This window comes from Oncorhynchus tshawytscha, linkage group LG13 (assembly GCF_018296145.1).
Source record: "Oncorhynchus tshawytscha isolate Ot180627B linkage group LG13, Otsh_v2.0, whole genome shotgun sequence".
Classification (NCBI taxonomy): Eukaryota; Metazoa; Chordata; class Actinopteri; order Salmoniformes; family Salmonidae; genus Oncorhynchus; species Oncorhynchus tshawytscha.
The window spans coordinates 1,228,795-1,251,118 of NC_056441.1; the positions used below are offsets into that span (position 1 = coordinate 1,228,795).

A 22,324-nucleotide genomic window follows, 5' to 3' on the forward strand; every position below is an offset into this window, starting at 1 on the left:
CCTATAGGACACAACCACACCATGTCATAGTCCTCTATAGGACACAACCACACCATGTCATTCCCCTATAGGACACAATCACACCATGTCATTCCCCATAGGACACAACCACACCATGTCATTCCCATATAGGACACAACCACACCATGTCATAGTCCCCTATAGGACACAACCACACCATGTCATAGTCCCCTATAGGACACAACCACACCATGTCATTCCCCTATAGGACACAACCACACCATGTCATAGTCTCCTATAGGACACAACCACACCATGTCATAGTCCCCTATAGGACACAACCACACCATGTCATAGTCCCTATAGGACACAACCACACCATGTCATAGTCCCCTATAGGACACAACCACACCATGTCATTCCCCTGTAGGACACAACCACACCATGTCATTCTCCTATAGGACACAACCACACCATGTCATAGTCCTCTGCAGGACACAACCACACCATGTCCTTCCCTATAGGACACAACCACACCATGTCATTCCCCTATAGGACACAACCACACCATGTCATAGTCCTCTATAGGACACAACCACACCATGTCATTCCCTATAGGACACAACCACACCATGTCATAGTCCCCTATAGGACACAACCACACCATGTCATTCCCCTATAGGACACAACCACACCATGTCATTCTCCTATAGGACACAACCACACCATGTCATAGTCCCCTATAGGACACAACCACACCATGTCATAGTCCCCTATAGGACACAACCACACCATGTCATTCTCCTATAGGACACAACCACACCATGTCATTCTCCAGTTTCATCATAGCGCTTGATGGTTTTTGCGACTGCACTTGAATAACCTTTCAGAGTTCTTGACATTATTCAGATTGACTGACCTTCATGTCTTAAAGTAATGATGGCCTGTCAGTTCTTTTTGCTTATTTGAGCTGTTCTTGCCATAATATGGACTTGGTCTATTACCAAATAGGGCTGTCTTATGTATTACCAGCCCTACCTTGTCACAACACAACTGATTGGCTCAAACGCATTAAGAAGGAAATAAATTCTAGAAATGAACTTTTAACAAGGCACACCTGTATATTGAAATGCATTCCAGGTGACTACCTCATGAAGCTGGTTGAGAGAATGGAAAGAGTGTGCAAAGCTGTCATCAAGGCAAAGGGTGGCTACTTTCAAATAGAAAATATATTTATTTAAAAAAAACTTTTTTTGCTTACTACATGATTCCTTGTGTTATTTCATAGTTTTGATGTCTTCACCCTTATTTTACAATGTAGAAAATAGTCAAAAATAAAGAAAAACCCTGGACTGGTACTGCATCTATTTTAAATACATTCTGGTATAATACATCTATAATAAATACATTCTGGTATAATACATCTATATTAAATACATTCTGGTATAATACATCTATAATAAATACTCTGTTATTCTGTTATAATACATCTATATTAAATACATTCTGGTATAATACATCTATAATAAATACATTCTGGTATAATACATCTATAATAAATACATTCTGGTATAATACATCTATAATAAATACTCTGTTATTCTGGTATAATACATCTATATTAAATACATTCTGGTATAATACATCTATATTAAATACATTCTGGTATAATACATCTATAATAAATACATTCTGGTATAATACATCTATATTAAATACATTCTGGTATAATACATCTATAATAAATACATTCTGGTATAATACATCTATAATAAATACTCTGGTATTCTGGTATATCCAGAATATTCTGGTACAAAGTAGATCAATAAAGTGTCCTACCTCGCTGGAGTCCTCCTGCTGGTTGATGACAGTCAGTGCGTCCTCCGCTGCCTGTCTCTTGGCCTCTGCCACCGTACGCTCCATCTTGGACCGCTCAGTGCTTATCATCTCATGGGCCTTCCTCTCTGCCTCTGAAACCGCCTTCTGGAGCTCTGACATGGCCTGGCGCTTCACCTCGTTCACAGCCTCTTCTGAAACACATTCAGAGATATCCTCAAGGACCTATACAACCAGCCGCTAACACCCTAACCCTCTAACCCCTAACCCTCTAACCCCCTAACCCCCTAACCCCCCTAACCCTCTAACCCCCTAACCCTCTAACACCCTAACCCTCTAACCCCCAACCCTCTAACCCCCAACCCTCTAACACCCTAACCCTCTAACACCCTAACCCTCTAACCCCCAACCCTCTAACCCCCAACCCTCTAACCCCCAACCCTCTAACACCCCTAACCCTCTAACCCCCTAACCCTCTAACCCCTTGACCCTCTAACCCCTAACCCTCTAACCCCTTAACCCTCTAACCCTCTAACACCCTAACCCTCTAACCCCCAACCCTCTAACCCCCTAACCCTCTAACCCCCCAACCCTCTAACCCCCTGACCCTCTAACCAGACAGTCTTGTTTGTCTATTTCTATGTTTGGCCTGATATGGTTCTCAATCAGAGGCAGGTGTTAGTCATTGTCTCTGATTGGGAACCATATTTAGGTAGCCTGGGTTTCACTGTGTGTTTGTGGGTGATTGTACCTGTCTCTGTGTTTGCACCAGATAGGGCTGTTTAGGTTTTCACACGTTTATTGTTTTTGTTAGTTTATTCATGTCTAGTGTCTTTATAAATTAAACATGAATAACCACCACGCTGCATTTTGGTCCGCCTCTCTTTCACCAGAACAAAACCGTTACAGAATCACCCACCACAACAGGACCAAGCGGCTTGGTAACGGGCAGCAGCAGGAGCAGCGCGAGAGAGACTTCTGGACATGGGAGGAGGAATTGGAAGGAAAAGGACCCTGGGCACAGCCTGGAGAATATCGCCGTCCCAAAGAAGAGCTGGAGGCGGCGAAGGCGGAGAGGCACTGGTATGAGGAGGCAGCACGGCGGCGTGGATGGAAGCCCGAGAGTCAGCCCCAAAAATGTCTTGGGGGGGGCACACAGGAAGTGTGGCGAAGCCAGGTAGGAGACCTGCGCCAACTTCCTGTGCTTACCGGGGGGCTGGAGAGACCGGGCAGGCAACGTGTTATGCTGTGGAGCGCACGGTGTCCCCAGTGCGGGTGCAAAGCCCGGTGCGGTACATTCCAGCTCCGCGTATCGGCCGGGCTAGAGTGGGCATCGAGCTAAGTGCCATGAAGCCGGCTCTACGCATCTGGTCTCCAGTGCGTCTCCTTGGGCCGGCTTACATGGCACCAGCCTTGCGCACGGTGTCCCCTGTTCGCCTACATAGCCCAGTGCGGGCTATTCCACCTCGCCGCACTGGCAGGGCGACCGGGACCATTCAACCGGGTAAGGTTGGGCAGGCTCGGTGCTCAAGAGCTCCAGTGCACCTGCACGGTCCGGTCTATCCGTCACCACCTCCACGCACCAGCCCTCCGGTGGCAGCTCCCCGCACCAGGCTGTCTCTCCAGCTCATCCTTACAGGGGCTCCCGCCTGTCCAGCGCTCCCGGAGCCTTCCCCCTCTCCCGCCTGTCCGGCGCTGCTGCCGGAGTCTCCCGCCTGTCCGGCGCTGCTGCCGGAGTCTCCCGCCTGTCCGGCGCTGCTGCCGGAGTCTCCCGCCTGTCCGGCGCCAGAGGCCCTCAGCCCAGAGGCGCCAGAGCCCCTCTGTCCCGAGCTTCCGCCCTTCTGTCCCGAGCTTCCGCCCCTCTGTCCCGAGCTTCCGCCCCTCTGTCCCGAGCTGCGCCTCAGTCCAGTGGGGTCATTAAGTAGGGTCGCCGTGGCTAGGAGGCCACGGAAGCGGACAAGGTGGGGGACTAAGACTACGGTGAAGTGGGGGCCACGTCCAGCACCAGAGCCGCCACCGCGGACAGATGCCCACCCAGACCCTCCCTAATAGGTTCAGGTTTTGCGGCTGGAGTCTGCACCTTGGGGGGGGGGGTACTGTCACACCCTGACCATAGTTTGCTTTGTATGTTTCTATGTTTTGGTTGGTCAGGGTGTGATCTGAGTCGGCATTCTATGTTGGATGTCTTGTTTGTCTATTTCTATGTCTGGCCTGATATGGTTCTCAATCAGAGGCAGGTGTTAGTCATTGTCTCTGATAGGGAACCATATTTAGGTAGCCTGTTTTGTGTTGGGTTTTGTGGGTGATTGTACCTGTCTCTGTGTTTTGCACCAGATAGGGCTGTTTAGGTTTTCGCCGTTTATTGTTTTTGTTAGTTTATTCATGTATAGTGTCTTTATAAATTAAACATGAATAACCACCACGCTGCATTTTGGTCCGCCTCTCTTTCACCAGAACAAAACCGTTACACCAAGTCCATGTGCAGCACTTAGGAAGAGCTCCTAAATTTGCAATTTTTTTTGTAAAATGATTTTATACAATATGTTAACAGTTTAGTTATTTTAGTGCATTGCTGTGTTCTGCACATCTAGCGGGATTGGAAACGGGCTGTCATGTGCCTTTTTACTGAGGAGTGGCTTCCGTCTGGCCTCTCTACCATAAAGACCTGATTGGTGGAGTGCTGCAGAGATGGTTGTCCTTCTGGAAGGTTCTCCCATCTCCACAGAGGAACTCTGTAGCTCTGTCAGAGTGACCATCGGGTTCTTGGTCATCTCCCTGACCAAGGCCCTGCTCAGTTTGGCAGGCGGCCAGCTCTAGAAAGAGTCTTGGTTGTTCTAAACTTCTTCCATTTAAAAATGATGGAGGCCACTGAGTTCTAGGGGACCTTCAATGCTGCAGAAATGTTTTGGTACCTTTCCCCAGATCTGTGCCTCGATACAATCCTGTCTCTCAGCTCTACGGACAATTTCTTCGACCTCATGGCTTGGTTTTTGCTCTGACATGCACTGTCAGCTGTGGGACCTTATATAGACAGGTGTCTGCCTTTCAAGATCATGTCCAATCAATTTAATTCACCACAAGTGGACTCCAATGAAGTTGTAGAAACATCTCAAGGATGATCAATGGAAACAGGACCTGAGCTCCGTGTCGAGTCATAGCAAAGTGTCTGAATACTTCTGGAAATAAGGGATTTGTTTTTTATTTTAATAAATTGGCAAAAAAAATCTAAAAACCCGTTTTTGCTTTTTCATTATGGGGTAATGTGTGTAGATGGCTGATTTTATGTTTTTTATTTAATCCATTTCAGAGTAAGGCTGTAACGTAACAAAATGTGTACGAAGGGTCTGAATACTTTCCCGAAGGTCTGTATTTTCTGTCATTTAGGGCTCATCTGTGTCTCAGTATGACTCTGTGATAAAATAAAGGTTGAATAAAAGAGTTATAAAATAACTCCCATAACCCTTCTGGAGCCCTAGGGTTAGGGTTAGGGGTTAGGGCCCCATAACCCTTCTGGAGCCCTAGGGTTAGGGTTAGGGGTTAGGGTCCCATAACCCTTCTGGAGCCCTAGGGTTAGGGTTAGGGTTATGGTCCCATAACCCTTCTGGAGCCCTAGGGTTAGGGTTAGGGGTTAGGGTCCCATAACCCTTCTGGAGCCCTAGGGTTAGGGTTAGGGGTCAGGGTCCCATAACCCTTCTGGAGCCCTAGGGTTAGGGTTAGGGGTTAGGGTCCCATAACCCTTCTGGAGCCCTAGGGTTAGGGGTTAGGGTCCCATAACCCTTCTGGAGCCCTAGGATTAGGGGTTAGGGTCTCATAACCCTTCTGGAGCTCTGACATGACCTGGCGCTTCCTCTTCTGAAACACATTCAAAGTCCCAGTCAGCACACAAACACCCAGACAAACACTAACCTACACACAAATTAATTCATGAAATGAAAAAATGATCATAGAAAATAATGTCCGCTTCCTGAATTGTCAAATTGACCCCAAACCCTGGTTTGAAGAGTACAGATCCTCTTCCAGCATCCGAGTAACTCTTAATATTCACCTGTATGTCTCATCAGTTAGTCCTATTGTATTGAAGCAGACTTTCAATTAACGACGATCAGCTGTGAGGTAAATTCACTTGTAGGTTTAATTATTGTCTAAGTACTTTCCATATGCCTGCCTAATTACTATACTATTTTACAAAGAAAGTCTGTGATGTTTAATTGGTTTGATCCACTAGAGAGAGAATGAGTGATGTTTTGGATCACACTACATGCATACATCATTTGGACAGATCTACGTTCGATGATGACGAGTAGTCAAACATTTTATGCTTTCGTCTTTTCAATGTATAATGACCATGTGACAGCATTAGGTCATTCATAAAAAGTAATCTCTTGGGGAAAAAAGGATTTGAATACAAATCAAAACGTAACGTTCATTTGACGACTTAAACATGAGGTCCAGTTAAACACGTCCCACTGCAGAGGAATCCCAGTATTTCCAGCTGAATGTCAGAAGCGGAGGTGGAGGTTATTTTCCATCAATTCTGTAACTTGACTAATTATGTATGCAAATCAGGCAATTTATATTTAAATTATGCATTTCTATTGTGCTCCAAACAGCAGAGGAGGAGGAGGAGAGGAGGAGAGGGAGGAGAGGAGAGGAGGAGGAGAGGAGAAGGAGAGGAGGAGCGGAGGAGAGGGAGAGGAGGAGAGGAGGAGAGGAGGAGAAGGAGGAGGAGAGGGAGGAGAGGGAGGAGGAGGAGGAGAGGAGGAGAAGGAGAGGAGGAGCGGAGGAGAGGAGAGGAGGAGGAGAGGGAGGAGAGGAGAGGAGAAGGAGAGGAGGAGCGGAGAGGAGGAGGAGAGGAGAGGGAGAGGAGAGGGAGAGGAGAGGGAGAGGAGAACATGGTGTGTGTGTGTGTGTGCATGGTGTGTGTGTATGGTGTGTGTGTATGCATGGTGTGTGTGTGCATGGTGTGTGTATGCATGATGTGTGTGTGTATGGTGTGTGTGTGTATGGTGTGTGTGTGTATGGTGTGTGTGTGTATGGTGTGTGTGTGTATGCATGGTGTGTGTGTATGCATGGTGTGTGTATGCATGGTGTGTGTGTATGCATGGTGTGTGTATGCATGGTGTGTGTATGCATGGTGTGTGTGTATGCATGGTGTGTGTGTATGGTGTGTGTATGCATGGTGTGTGTGTGTGTATGGTGTGTGTATGCATGGTGTGTGTATGCATGTGTGTGTGTGTGTATGGTGTGTGTATGCATGGTGTGTGTATGCATGGTGTGTGTGTGTGTGTATGCATGGTGTGTGTATGCATGGTGTGTGTGTATGCATGGTGTGTGTATGCATGGTGTGTGTATGTATGTGTGTGTGTGTGTATGTATGGTGTGTGTGTATGTATGGTGTGTGTGTGTGTATGGTGTGTGTGTGTATGGTGTGTGTGTATGCATGGTGTGTGTGTGTATGGTGTGTGTGTGTATGGTGTGTGTGTGTGTATGGTGTGTGTGTGTGTGTGTGTATGGTGTGTGTGTATGGTGTGTGTATGGTGTGTGTGTATGTGTGTGTGTGTGTATGGTGTGTGTGTGTGTATGGTGTGTGTGTATGGTGTGTGTGTGTGTGTGTATGGTGTGTGTGTATGGTGTGTGTGTATGGTGTGTGTGTATGGTGTGTGTGTGTGTGTATGGTGTGTGTGTATGGTGTGTGTGAATATTTATCATCGACTATAAACCTTTAACTCATCTACTTGCCAGTTCTCCATTGAATAAAAATCCTATATTGCAGTTCTATAGCAATCACTGGATACATGTTTGTGAGCCTAATACTGTCAAAAAAAGAATATGATGCATTGTTGAGAACAGGGGAGGATGTGAAATTGCAAATACCATAGATGATACTAATATAATGCAGTGTCTCTCCTCCTCCCTCCTCCTCCTCCCTCCTCCTCCTCCTCTGCTGTTGTCTTTCAAGATCAGAAGTGTGATTCATTCAAACAGAGAGACAAACTCTCTGTGGGTTAATACTCTGTAACTGTGGGTTAATACTCTCTGTAACTGTGGGTTAATACTCTCTGTAACTGTGGGTGAATACTCTCTGTAACTGTGGGTTAGTACTCTGTAACTGTGGGTTAATACTCTCTGTAACTGTGGGTTAATACTCTGTAACTGTGGGTGAATACACTCTGTAACTGTGGGTTAATACTCTCTGTAACAGTGGGTTAATACTCTGTAACTGTGGGTGAATACTCTCTGTAACTGTGGGTTAATACTCTGTAACTGTGGGTTAATACTGTAACTGTTAATACTGTTAATACTCTGTAACTGTGGGTTAATACTCTGTAACTGTGGGTTAATACTCTGTAACTGTGGGTTAATACTCTGTAACTGTTAATACTCTGTGGCTGTGGGTTAATACTCTGTAACTTGGGTTAATACTCTGTAACTGTGGGTTAACTCTGTAACTACTCTGTAACTGTGGGTTAATACTCTGTTAAACTCTGTAACTGTGGGTTAATACTCTGTAACTGTGGGTTAATACTCTGTAACTGTGGGTTAATACTCTGTGGCTGTGGGTTAATACTCTCTGTAACTTGGGTTAATACTCTGTAACTGTGGGTTAATACTCTGTAACTGTGGGTTAATACTCTGTAACTGTGGGTTAATACTCTGTAACATGGGTTAATACTCTGTAACTGTGGGTTAATACTCTGTAACTGTGGGTTAATACTCTGTAACTGTGGGTTAATACTCTGTAACTGTGGGTTAGTACTCTGTAACTGTGGGTTAATACTCTGTAACATGGGTTAATACTCTGTAACTGTGGGTTAATACTATGTAGCTGTGGGTTAATACTCTGTAACTGTGGGTTAATACTCTCTAACTGTGGGTTAATACTCTGTAACTGTGGGTTAATACTCTGTAACTGTGGGTTAATACTCTAACTGTGGGTTAATACTCTGTAACTTGGGTTAATACTCTGTAACTGTGGGTTAATACTCTAACTGTGGGTTAATACTCTCTGTAACTGTGGGTTAATACTCTGTAATTGTGGGTTAATACTCTATGTAACTGTGGGTTAAGCTCTAACTGTGGGTTAATACTCTGTAACTGAGGGTTAATACTCTGTAACTGTGGGTTAATACTCTGTAACTGTGGGTTAGTACTCTGTAACTGTGGGTTAGTACTCTGTAACTGTGGGTTAATACTCTTTAACTGTGGGTTAATACTCTGTAACTGTGGGTTAATACTCTGTAACTGTGGGTTAATACTATGTAACTGTGGGTTAATACTCTGTGACTGTGGGTTAGTACTATGTAACTGTGGGTTAATACTCTCTCTAACTGTGGGTTAATACTCTCTGTAACTTGGGTTAATACTCTGTAACTGTAGGTTAATACTCTAACTGTGGGTTAATACTCTCTCTAACTGTGGGTTAATACTCTCTCTAACTGTGGGTTAATACTCTCTGTAACGCGGGTTAATACTCTCTGTAACTGTGGGTTAATACTCTCTGTAACTGTGGGTTAATACTCTGTAATTGTGGGTTAATACTCTCTGTAACTGTGGGTTAAAACTCAAACTGTGGGTTAATACTTTGTAACTGTGGGTTAAAACTCTGTAACTGTGGGTTAATAATCTGTAACTGTGGGTTAATACTCTGTAACTGTGGGTTAATACTCTGTAACTGTAGGTTAATACTCTCTGTAACTGTGAGTTAATACTCTCTGTAACTGTGGGTTAATACTCTAACTGTGGGTTAATACTCTGTAACTTGGGTTAATACTCCCTTTAACTGTGGGTTAATACTCTGTACCTGTGGGTTAATACTCTCTGACTGTGGGTTAATACTCTGTAACTGTGGGTTAATACTCTCTAACTGTGGGTTAATACTCTCTCTAACTGTGGGTTAATACTATGTAGCTGTGGGTTAATACTCTGTAACTGTGGGTTAATATTCTCAAACTGTGGGTTAATACTCTCTCTAACTGTGGGTTAATACTCTCTGTAACTTGGGTTAATACTCTCTGTAACTGTGGGCGAATACTCTCTGTAACTGTGGGTTAATAATCTGTAACTTGGGTTAATACTCTGTAACTGTGGGTTAATACTCTCTAACTGTGGGTTAATACTCTGTAACTGTGGGTTAATACTCTCTAACTGTGGTTTAATACTCTCTCTAACTGTGGGTTAATACTATGTAGCTGTGGGTTAATACTCTGTAACTGTGGGTTAATATTCTCTAACTGTGGGTTAATACTCTCTCTAACTGTGGGTTAATACTCTCTGTAACTTGGGGTAATACTCTCTGTAACTGTGGGCGAATACTCTCTGTAACTGTGTGTTAATACTCTATGTAACTGTGGGTTAATACTCTCTGTAACTGTGGGTTAATACTCTCTAACTGTGGGTTAATACTCTGTAACTGTGGGTTAATACTCTCTAACTGTGGGTTAATACTCTGTAACTGTGGGTTAATACTCTGTACCTGTGGGTTAATACTCTGTACCTGTGGGTTAATACTCTGTACCTGTGGGTTAATACTCTGTAACTGTGGGTTAGTACTCTCTGTAACTGTGGGTTAGTACTCTCTGTAACTGTGGGTTAATACTCTCTGTAACTGTGGGTTAATACTCTCTGAGTATAGAAGAGCAACAATGACCTCAGAGTCGATCTTTTTTTGGGGCCTTTCTAGGGAGTTTTTTCTAGCCACCGTGCTTCTACACTTGCATTGCTTGCTGTTTGGGGTTTTAGTCTGGGTTTCTGTACAGCACTTTGAGATATCAGCTGATGTTCGAAGGGCTATATAAATACATTTTATTTTATTTGATAAAAAGTAACAATAACGAGGTTATATGCAGGGGGTACCGGTACCGAGTAAATGTCTGGGGGTACAGGTTAGAGGACATTTGTACATGTAGGTAGGGGTAAATGCATAGATAATAAACAGTGAGTAGAAACAGTGTAAAAACAAAGGGGGGTCAATGTTAAGGAACTTGAAACTCTCGACCCGTTCAGCCCTCTTTTTCCCGTAGCTCCTTTGCCTTGATCACATTGAGAGAGAGCTTGTGGCACCACACTGTCGGGAATCAGGCCTACCACTGTTGTGTCGTCAGCAAACTTAATAATGGTGTTGGAGTTGTGCTTGGCCATGCAGTCATGAGTGAACAGGGAGTACAGGAGGGGACTAAGCACGCACCCCTGAGGGGCCCAGTGTTGAGGATCAGCATAGCAGATGTGTTGTTGCTGTGAGAGAAAGAGAGAGAGAGAGACAGAGAGAGAGAGAGAGACAGAGAGAGAGAGAGCCAGAGAGAGAGAGAGAGAGAGAGAGAGAGAGACAGAGAGAGACAGAGAGAGAGACAGAGAGAGAGACAGAGAGAGAGAGACAGAGAGACAGACAGAGAGAGAGAGAGAGAGAGACAGAGAGAGAAGAGAGAGAGAGAAGAGAGAGAGAGAGCAGAGAGAGAGAGAGAGAGAGACAGAGAGAGAGAGAGAGAGAGAGAGAGAGAGAGAGAGAGAGAGAGAGAGACAGAGACAGAGAGAGAGAGTGAGCGAGAGACAGAGAGAGAGAGAGAGAGACAGAGAGAGAGAGACAGAGAGAGAGAGAGAGAGAGAGAGAGCCAGAGAGAGAGAGAGAGAGAGAGAGAGCAGAGAGAGAGAGAGAGAGAGAGACAGAGAGAGAGAGAGAGAGAGAGAGACGAGACAGAGAGAGAGAGAGAGAGCGAGACAGAGAGAGAGACAGAGAGACAGAGCGAGAGAGAGAGAGCCAGAGAGAGAGAGAGAGAGACAGAGAGAGAGAGAGAGAGAGAGAGACAGAGAGAGAGAGAGAGAGAGAGAGAGAGAGAGAGCGAGACAGAGAGAGAGAGAGAGACAGAGAGAGACAGAGAGAGAGAGACAGAGAGAGACAGAGAGAGAGAGAGAGAGAGAGAGAGACAGAGAGCCAGAGAGAGAGAGAGAGAGAGAGAGAGACAGAGCGAGACAGAGAGAGAGAGCCAGAGAGAGACAGAGAGAGAGACAGAGAGAGAGAGAGAGAGAGAGAGAGAGAGCAGAGAGACAGAGAGAGAGACAGACAGAGAGACAGAGAGAGAGAGAGAGAGAGAGACAGAGAGAGAGAGAGAGAGAGAGAGAGAGAGAGAGACAGAGAGAGAAAGACAGAGAGAGAGAGACAGAGAGAGAGAGAGAGAGAGAGACAGAGAGAGACAGAGAGAGAGAGAGAGAGAGAGAGAGAGAGAGAGAGAGAGAGAGAGAGAGAGAGAGAGAGAGAGAGAGAGAGAGAGAGACAGAGAGAGAGAGAGAGAGAGAGAGAGAGAGAGACAGAGAGAGACAGAGAGAGAGAGAGAGAGAGAGAGAGAGAGAGAGAGAGAGAGAGAGAGAGAGAGAGAGAGAGAGAGAGAGAGAGAGAGAGAGAGAGAGAGAGAGAGAGACAGACAGAGAGAGAGAGAGTGAGAGAGAGAGACAGAGAGAGAGCGAGAGAGAGAGAGAGACAGAGAGAGAGAGACAGAGAGAGACACTCACCAGCTTTCTTCCAGATTTCTTCAGGTACGTGTCCGGTCGTCACTGGTCTATGGAGAAGATCCCGGTGAATCTCTAGAAGACAGACACACAGCCCAGTCAACCAGTAGACAGACACACAGCCCAGTCAACCAGTAGACAGACACACAGCCCAGTCAACCAGTAGACAGACACACAGCCCAGTCAACCAGTAGACAGACACACAGCCCAGTCAACTAGTAGACAGACACACAGCCCAGTCAACCAGTAGACGGACACACAGCCCAGTCAATTTGTAGACAGACACACAGCCCAGTCAACCAGTAGACGGACACACAGCCCAGTCAACCAGTAGACAGACACACAGCCCAGTCAACTTGTGATAAAACTAACACCAGTGAAAGGTCATGTAGTCATGGAGTAGGGTTGGACCCCAAGTTGACAGGTCCTAGTCTGAACAGGAAGGGAACAGACATAGCTACTGTCTATCTAGTGTCTGTTTTATTGATAGATTGGCTGACTGATTGATTGATCAAGCCTTGTCTCATACCTCGGGTGTTACTGGCTGGGCTCAGGCGTGGCGACAGGTACCATAATAAATATACTGTACTAAACAACACTAAGATACTGATAACTGATACCAAACTATAATGTAGATAGTTATACCTGTAGTGAGGTCATCCTGTCCTGTAGGACTGTGCTGTCTGCTCTGGGTCCTGCTGGCTCCTTTCTTCAGGTCGTCCGCATCGCTGTATCGTCTGATCCAGTAGTTAAGCTCCTCCCTGTCGGCCTCCTGGCAGCGCCGCAGCACGGTGAGAGAACGCCTCGTCTTCTCCACCATGTCCATGATGCAGTTCAGCAGCTGAGGAGGAGGAAGGTACTGTATCAGGGGGAAGGTACTGTATCAGGGAGAAGGTACTGTATCAGGAGGAAGGTACTGTATCAGGAGGAAGGTACTGTATCAGGAGGAAGGTACTGTATCAGGAGGAAGGTACTGTATCAGGGAGAAGGTACTGTATCAGGGAGAAGGTACTGTATCAGGATGAAGGTACTGTATCAGGATGAAGGTACTGTATCAGGGAGAAGGTACTGTATCAGGGGAAGGTACTGTATCAGGGAGAAGGTACTGTATCAGGGAGAAGGTACTGTATCAGGGGGAAGGTACTGTATCAGGGGGAAGGTACTGTATCAGGGGAAGGTACTGTATCAGGGGAAGGTACTGTATCAGGGAGAAGATACTGTATCAGGATGAAGGTACTGTATCAGGGAGAAGGTACTGTATCAGGATGAAGGTACTGTATCAGGGAGAAGGTACTGTATCAGGAGGAAGGTACTGTATCAGGGGGAAGGTACTGTATCAGGGGGAAGGTACTGTATCAGGATGAAGGTACTGTATCAGGGGGAAGGTACTGTATCAGGATGAAGGTACTGTATCAGGGAGAAGGTACTGTATCAGGGAGAAGGTACTGTATTTGGGGGAAGGTACTGTATAAGGGGGAAGGTACTGTATCAGGAGGAAGGTACTGTATCAGGGGAAGGTACTGTATCAGGGGAAGGTACTGTATCAGGGGAAGGTACTGTATCAGGAAGGTACTGTATCAGGAAGGTACTGTATCAGGGGAAGGTACTGTATCAGGGGGAAGGTACTGTATCAGGGGAAGGTACTGTATCAGGGGCAAGGTACTGTATCAGGAAGGTACTGTATCAGGAGGAAGGTACTGTATCAGGGGAAGGTACTGTATCAGGGGGAAGGTACTGTATCAGAAGGAGCAGGGGGAAGGTACTGTATCAGGGGGAAGGTACTGTATCAGGGGAAGGTACTGTATCAGGAGGAAGGTATCTGTATTAGGGAGAAGGTACTGTATCAGGAGGAAGGTACTGTATCACTGGGGGAAGGTACTGTATCAGGTATCAGGGAAGGTACTGTATCAGGGGAAGGTACTGTATCAGGGGGAAGGTACTGTATCAGGGAGAAGGTACTGTATCAGGGAGAAGGTACTGTATCAGGGGAAGGTACTGTATCAGGGGGAAGGTACTGTATCAGGAGGAAGGTACTGTATCAGGAGGAAAGTACTGTATCAGGTGGAAGGTACTGTATTAGGAGGAAGGTACTGTATCAGGAGGAAGGTAGTGTATCAGGAGGAAGGTAGTGTATCAGGGGAAGGTACTGTATTAGGGGAAGGTACTGTATCAGGGGGAAGGTACTGTATCAGGGGAAGGTACTGTATCAGGGGAAGGTACTGTATCAGGAGGATGGTACTGTATCAGGAGGAAGGTACTGTATCAGGAGGAATGTTCTGTATCAGGAGGAAGGTACTGTATCAGGGGAAGGTACTGTATCAGGAGGAAGGTACTGTATCAGGAAGGTACTGTATCAGGAAGGTACTGTATCAGGAGGAAGGTACTGTATCAGGGAAGGAACTGTTTCAGGGGGAAGGTACTGTATCAGGAAGGTACTGTATCAGGGGAAGGTACTGTTTCAGGGGGAAGGTACTGTATCAGGAAGGTACTGTATCAGGAGGAAGGTACTGTATCAGGAGGAAGGTACTGTATCAGGAAGGTACTGTATATGGAGGAAAGTACTGTATCAGGAGGAAGGTACTGTATCAGGGGGAAGGTACTGTATCAGGAGGAAGGTACTGTATAAGGAGGAAGGTACTGTATCAGGGGGGAGGTACTGTATCAGGGGAAGGTACTGTTTTAGGGGAAGGTACTGTATCAGGGGAAGGTACTGTATCAGGGGAAGGTACTGTATCAGGAAGGTACTGTATCAGGAGGAAGGTACTGTATCAGGTACTGTATCAGGAGGAAGGTACTGTATCAGGAGGAAGATACTGTATCAGGGGGAGGTACTGTTTCAGGGGAAGGTACTGTATCAGGGGGAAGGTACTGTATCAGGGGAAGGTACTGTATCAGGAGGAAGGTACTGTATCAGGAGGAAGGTACTGTATCAGGAGGAAGGTACTGTTTCAGGGGGAAGGTACTGTATCAGGAAGGTACTGTATCAGGAGGAAGGTACTGTATCAGGAGGAAGGTACTGCATCAGGAAGGTACTGTATATGGAGGAAAGTACTGTATCAGGAGGAAGGTACTGTATCAGGGGGAAGGTACTGTATCAGGAGGAAGGTACTGTATCAGGAGGAAGGTACTGTATCAGGGGGGAGGTACTGTATCAGGGGAAGGTACTGTTTTAGGGGGAAGGTACTGTATCAGGGGAAGGTACTGTATCAGGGGAAGGTACTGTATCAGGAAGGTACTGTATCAGGAGGAAGGTACTGTATCAGGAAGGTACTGTATCAGGAGGAAGGTACTGTATCAGGAGGAAGATACTGTATCAGGGGGAGGTACTGTTTCAGGGGGAAGGTACTGTATCAGGGGAAGGTACTGTATCAGGGGAAGGTACTGTATCAGGAAGGTACTGTATCAGGAGGAAGGTACTGTATCAGGAAGGTACTGTATCAGGAGGAAGGTACTGTATCAGGAGGAAGATACTGTATCAGGGGGAGGTACTGTTTCAGGGGAAGGTACTGTATCAGGGGGAAGGTACTGTATCAGGAGGAAGGTACTGTATCAGGGGGAAGGTACTGTATCAGGTAGGTACTGTTTTAGGGGGAAGGTACTGTATTAGGTAGGAACTGTAGGTACTCTATCAGGTAGGTACTGTTTTAGGGGGAAGGTACTGTATCAGGTAGGAACTGTTAGGTACTCTATCAGGTAGGTACTGTTTTAGGGGGAAGGTACTGTCCTATAAACTCCTATAAAGCCTCATTCATACCCTACACAATACACAGAGAATAAACTAGAAATAACTAAGAAACATGGCCACCCCGTGTTGTTACATAGCAAACATTTGCAGACATATGCAGCACTGCAATTATTTAAATTTGAGTCATTTAGCAGACGCTCTTACCCAGAGCCATTTGCAGTTATGCACTTGACTCAAGTATGCGGGTTGGCCAATGTGTGTTCTCGTTCTTTAAAAACGGTATAAATTAGTCTTCATTGGCACTTTCTCACACTGCACTGTTACCTGTAGAGCCGCCTCCTGCCTGTTGCTGGGGCATGTCTGTAGTTTTGTCTGTTACAGTATGAACACAGGTTTTGTATGCTGCAAAAATGAATTGCATGCACATATTTGGCTTCCTAATACATACATATTGTACTGCTTCTTCTTCAACTCACATGTACCAACACACTCTCTATAAGCCACACAGACACAGACACAGACACAGACACAGGTACAGGCACAGACACAGATAGACACAGACACAGATACAGGTACGGGAAAACAGGTGCAGGTACAGGCACAGGCACAGGCACAGGTACAGGTACAGACACAGGTACAGGTACAGACACAGGTACAGGCACAGGCACAGACACAGACACAGACGTATATACAGACACAGGTACAGACACAGGTACAGGTACAGACACGGGTACGGGTATGGGTACAGGTACAGATATGGGTACAGGTACGGGTACAGGTACATATACAGGTACAGATACAGGTACAGACACAGGTACAGGTACAGATACGGGTACAGGTACAGATACAGTTATGGGTACAGGTACAGAAACAGGTACAGGTATGGGTACAGATACAGACACAGGTACAGATACAGGTACAGATACAGGTATGGGTACAGGTACAGACACAGGTACAGATACAGGTACAGATACAGGTACAGGTATGGGTACAGGTAGATACAGGTAAAAGGTACAGGTACGGGTACAGGTACGGGTACAGATACAGGTACAGGTACGGGTACAGATACAGGTACAGATACAGGTACGGGTACAGATACAGGTACAGGTACAGATACAGATACAGGTACATATATAGGTACAGGTACAGATACAGTTACGGGTACAGATACAGGTACAGATACAGGTACAGGTACAGATACAGGTACAGGTACAGACACAGGAACAGGTACAGATACAGTTACGGGTACAGATACAGGTACAGGTACGGGTACAGATACAGGTACAGGTACAGATACAGGTACGGGTACAGATACAGGTACAGGTACAGATACAGATACAGGTACATATATAGGTACAGGTACAGATACAGGTGCAGGTATGGGTACAGGTACAGACACAGTTGGTATAGTAATAAAAATGTTATTACTTTTCTTACATGGTCAAGGTGCTTCCATTCCTCCCCCCATTCTCTGTCTGTCAACCGGTGGTCGATCACCTCTTCCTGACGAGCCCCGTGCATTCCTTCATCAATCAGAGAGAGAGAGAGAGAGAGAGAGAGAGAGAGAGAGAGGGAGAGAGAAAGTTAAAGTCTGTGGAGCAAGATACGAGTGCCCTGTCTTCCCTCCATCCTCTCTCCACTGTCCCCTCCATCCTCTCTCCACTGTCCCCTCCATCCTCTCTCCACTGTTCCCCTCCATCCTCTCTCCATCCTCTCTCCACTGTCCCCTCCATCCTCTCTCCACTGTCCCCTCCATCCTCTCTCCACTGTATTCCCCTCCATCCTCTCTCAATGTCCCCTCCATCCTCTCTCCACTGTTCCCTCCATCCTCTCTCTACTGTTCCCTCCATCCTCTCCATCCTCTCTCCACTGTCCCCTCCATCCTCTCTCCACTGTCCCCTCCATCCTCTCTCCACTGTTCCCTCCATCCTCTCTCCACTGTTCCCTCCATCCTCTCTCTACTGTTCCCTCCATCCTCTCTCCACTGTTCCCTCCATCCTCTCTCTACTGTTCCCTCCATCCTCTCTCTACTGTTCCCTCCATCCTCTCTCCACTGTCCTCTCCATCCTCTCTCCACTGTCCCCTCCATCCTCTCTCCACTGTTCCCTCCATCCTCTCTCCACTATTCCCTCCATCCTCTCTCCATCCTCTCTCTACTGTTCCCTCCATCCTCTCTCCACTGTCCCCTCCATCCTCTCTCCACTGTTCCCTCCATCCTCTCTCTACTGTTCCCTCCATCCTCTCCATCCTCTCTCCACTGTCCCCTCCATCCTCTCTCCACTGTTCCCTCCATCCTCTCTCTACTGGTCCCTCCATCCTCTCCATCCTCTCTCCACTGTCCCCTCCATCCTCTCTCCATCCTCTCTCTACTGTCCCCTCCATCCTCTCTCCACTGTCCCCTCCATCCTCTCTCCACTGTCCCCTCCATCCTCTATCTACTGTTCCCTCCATCCCCTCCATCCTCTCTCCACTGTCCCCTCCATCCTCTCTCCACTGTCCCCTCCATCCTCTCTCCACTGTTCCCTTCATCCTCTCTCCACTGTCCCCTCCATCCTCTCTCCATTGTCCCCTCCATCCTCTCTCTACTGTCCCCTCCATCAATGAAGACAGAGACGAAAGATGGAGAGATCAAATAAGCCATTTGTCCCACAACCAGACTCTCTTCCATGCATCCCATCATCAATGAGGAAAACGTTGAAAGAGGAAGCTATCAAATAGGTTCTTTGTTCCAAATGAGACTGAATATTCCCTATATAGTGCACTACTTCTGATCAGGGCCCTATGTCACCCTATTGTCACGACTTCTGCCGAATTCGATGCCTCTCCTTGTTCGGGTTATGCTCAGCGGTCGATGACACCGGTCTTCTAGCCATCATTGATCCATTTTTCATGTTCCATTGGTTTTTGTCTTGTCTTCCTACACACCTGGTTTCAATCCCATTCATTACCTGTTGTGTATTCCCTCTGTTTCCCCTCATGTCCTTTTCAGAGGTTGTTTGTTGTTCAGTATTCGTGTTGTTTTCTATTGGTGCGCGACGGGTCCTCGTACCCACTTTGCTTTATTGTATTCATGGTTTTGGAGTTATGTTTGTTTTCAAGTTATTAAACAACTCCTTTCCACTAAGTTTGATTCTCCTACACCTGACTTCCCTGCCACCTATACACACGACTCTGATAGAATCTCTGACAAAACATGAAGTCAGCAGGAGAAGGTACCACGGCCATGGAGGTGGAGGAGCGCTTCATGGAACATATGGAGATGATTTACAATCTGAGCGCCGCCATGGATCGTGTTGTCCAGAATATGGACCGCTGGGAGTTTTTCTAGTGCCTCCACCAGCACAACCGGGGTCTCCCCTGAGCGCCCCTATCGCGCCTGAACCCAGCAGGATCCATCTATCCATACCACAGGGGTACGACTGAGATGCTGCCGGCTGCCATGGTTTCCTCCTCAAACTAAGCCTGTACCTGGCCACGGTCCACCCAGCTCCATCGGACCGTGAGAAGAGTTGCGCCCCCGTCTCATGCCTCATCGGGAAAGCCCTGGAGTGGGCCAGCGCTGTGTGTGGAGAAGAGAATGCAGCGTTGGACCATTTTGAGGAGTTCACCTGCCATTTCAGGACAGTATTCGACCACCCACCCGAAAGCAGAGCGGCGGGTCAGCGCCTCTATCATCTGAGGCAGGAGACGAGGAGTGCCCAGGAGTTTGCTCTGGAGTTTAGGATCCTGGCTGCCGGCGCTGGATGGAGCAACAGGGCCCTGATCGACCATCCTCTCTCTACTGTTCCCTCCATCCTCTCTCTACTGTTCCCTCCATCCTCTCCATCCTCTCTCCACTGTCCCCTCCATCCTCTCTCCACTGTCCCCTCCATCCTCTCTCCACTGTTACCCATGGATTTGGGAGGGGTGGTCCTCAGGGAGACCGCTCGTGCACCATCTCCTTTGGAGCCACCGCTCCTTTGGTAACGCAGGGGGATCACAGGGAAAGGATTAGTCTTTTCCTTATTGTGGAGCCTACCCTGGTTAGCTTGTCATAACCACACTGTTTCTTGGCCACAGAGGGTTCTCACGGGGTGGTCGCGAGAATGCTCAGGTAGGTGTTTAGGGGTTTCCGTTGGTGCTACTACGGTGGAAAGTCCAGACCAGGTCTCCACCTTGCGCATTCCCCCAGAATATGCCGATTTGGCTTTCGCCTTCTGTAAAAAGAAGGCGACTCAATTACCACCCCATCGACGGGGATATTGTGCGATAAATCTCCTGGTAGACGCGGTCCTTCCCAGGAGTCAAGTGTATCCCCTGTCGCAAGAGGAGACGGTGGCTATGGAGAAATATGTCTCTGAATCCCTGCTTCAGGGGTACATTCCGCCCTCCACTTCACCTGCCTCCTCAAGTTTCTTTTTGTGATGAGGAAGGATGGAGGTTTGCGCCTGTGTATTGACTATCAATCAAATCACGGTGAGGTACAGTTACCCTCTACCTCTTATCGCTATGACGATTGAGTCAATGCACAGGGTGCGCTTCTTCACTAAACTGGATCTCAGGAGTGCGTACAACCAGGTGCGTATCCGGAAGGGAGACGAGTGGAAGACGGCATTTAGTACCACCTCAGGGCATTATGAGTACCTAGACACGCCATATGGGTTGATGAATGCTCCATCAGTCTTCCAATACTTTGCAAACAAGATTTTCAGAGACCTGCATGGGCAGGGTGTAGTGGTGTATATTGATGACATTCTGAGCATGTGTCTCTGGTGCGCAGAGTGTTTGGTACGTCAAGGCTGAGAAATGCCTGTTCTTCCAACAGTCTGTCTTCTTCCATCAGCATCGGATATCCACGTCAGGAGTGGAGATGGAGAGTGACCGCATTGCAGCCGTGCTGCTCCCATTACTTCACTGCTAAACGGGCTCCCGGAGCACTTGCAGTGGTCAGCTGAGGCGAACAGGGCTTTTAGGCACCTGAAGGCTCTGTTTGCCTCTGCTCATGTGTTGGCTCATCTGGATCCCTCTTTGCCATTCATAGTGGAGGTGGACACATCCAAAACTGGGATGGGAGCAGTGCTCTCTCAGCGCTCAAGTACGACCACTGAAGCTCCGCCCCTGTGCCTTCCGTTCGAAGAAGCTCAGCTTGGCGGAGAGAAACTATGATGCGGGGGACCGGGAGCTGTTGGCTGTCGTCAAGGCTTTGAAGGCATGGAGACATTGGCTTGAGGGGGCTAAACACCCTTTTCTCATCTGGACTGACCATCGCAATCTGGAGTACATCCGGGAGGCGAGGAGACTGAATCCTCGTCAGGCAAGGTGGGACACGTTTTTCACCCGTTTTGTGTTTACCCTCTCTTACAAGCCAGGCTCCCAGAACGTTAACTTAAGGCAGACGCACTGTCCCGGCTGTATGACACAGAGGAGCGGTCCATGGATCCCACTCCCATACTCTCAGCCTCTTGTTTGGTGGCGGCGGTAGTGTGGGAGCTGGACGCGGATATTGAGCGAGCGTCACGTGCAGAGCCTGCTACCCTCCAGTGTCCCGCTGGGTGTCTGTACGTTCTGTCTGCTGTCCACGACAGGCTGATCTATTGGGCCCACACGTCAGCCTCCTCTGGTCATCCTGGGATAGGTTGGACGATGCGTTGTCTTGGTGGGAGGTACTGGTGGCCCACGTTAGGGTTTGTGTTTCCTCGTGCTCAGTGTGTACCCAGAGCAAGGCTCCTAGACACCTGCCCAGAGGTAAGTTACAACCCTTACCCGGAACTGATCTTCCACCTTCACAGGGTAACACCACGATCCTGATCGTTGTGGATCGGTTTTCGAAGTCCTGTCGTCTCCTCCCTCTCCTCCCTTTTCCCGGTCTCCCTAAGGCCCTACGGACTGCGGCCCTATTTACACACGTCTTCCGGCACTACGGGATGCCTGAGGATATAGTGTCTGATCAGGGTCCCCAGTTCACATCAAGGGTCTGGAAGGCGTTCATGGAATGTCTGGGGTCTCGGTCAGCCTTACCTCAGGTTTTCACCCCAAGAGTAATGGGCAGGTGGAAAGAGTTAACCAGGATGTGGGTAGGTTTCTGCGGTCATATTGCCAGGACTGGCCGGGGGAGTGGGCAGTGTTCGTGCCCTGGGCAGAGATGGCCCAGAACTCGCTCCACCACTCCTCCACTAACCTTACTCTGTATTAGGGTATCAGCCGGTTATGGCTCCTTGGCATCAGAGTCAGACCGAGGCTCCTGCGGTGGACAATTGGTTCCGGCGCGTGGAGGAAACGTGGGAGGCAGCCCACGTCCACCTTCAGCGCACCGTACTGCACCAGACCGTCACCGCAGTGAGGCCCCGGTGTTCGCACCAGGGGACA

The 22,324-nt window shown here is 47.6% G+C and overlaps 1 protein-coding gene across 3 annotated transcripts in view; it reads right to left on the reverse strand.

Annotated features, from left to right (window-relative positions):
• Window positions 1-22,324, reverse strand: part of LOC112236116 (protein CBFA2T1-like) — a 100,665-nt gene that overhangs the window by 36,475 nt on the left and 41,866 nt on the right. Inside the window, exons 6-9 of one of the 3 annotated variants that reach the window (XM_042295054.1) lie at window positions 17,417-17,502; window positions 12,940-13,135; window positions 12,298-12,369; window positions 1,801-1,991 (exon numbers count right to left, since the gene is read on the reverse strand). In XM_042295054.1, coding sequence (XP_042150988.1) covers window positions 1,801-1,991; window positions 12,298-12,369; window positions 12,940-13,135; window positions 17,417-17,502 — 545 coding nt within the window. Of the gene's footprint in view, window positions 1-1,800; window positions 1,992-12,297; window positions 12,370-12,939; window positions 13,154-17,407; window positions 17,503-22,324 lie in introns of all 3 variants that reach the window. The other 2 variants (XM_042295053.1, XM_042295052.1) reach the window with 2 other exon arrangements.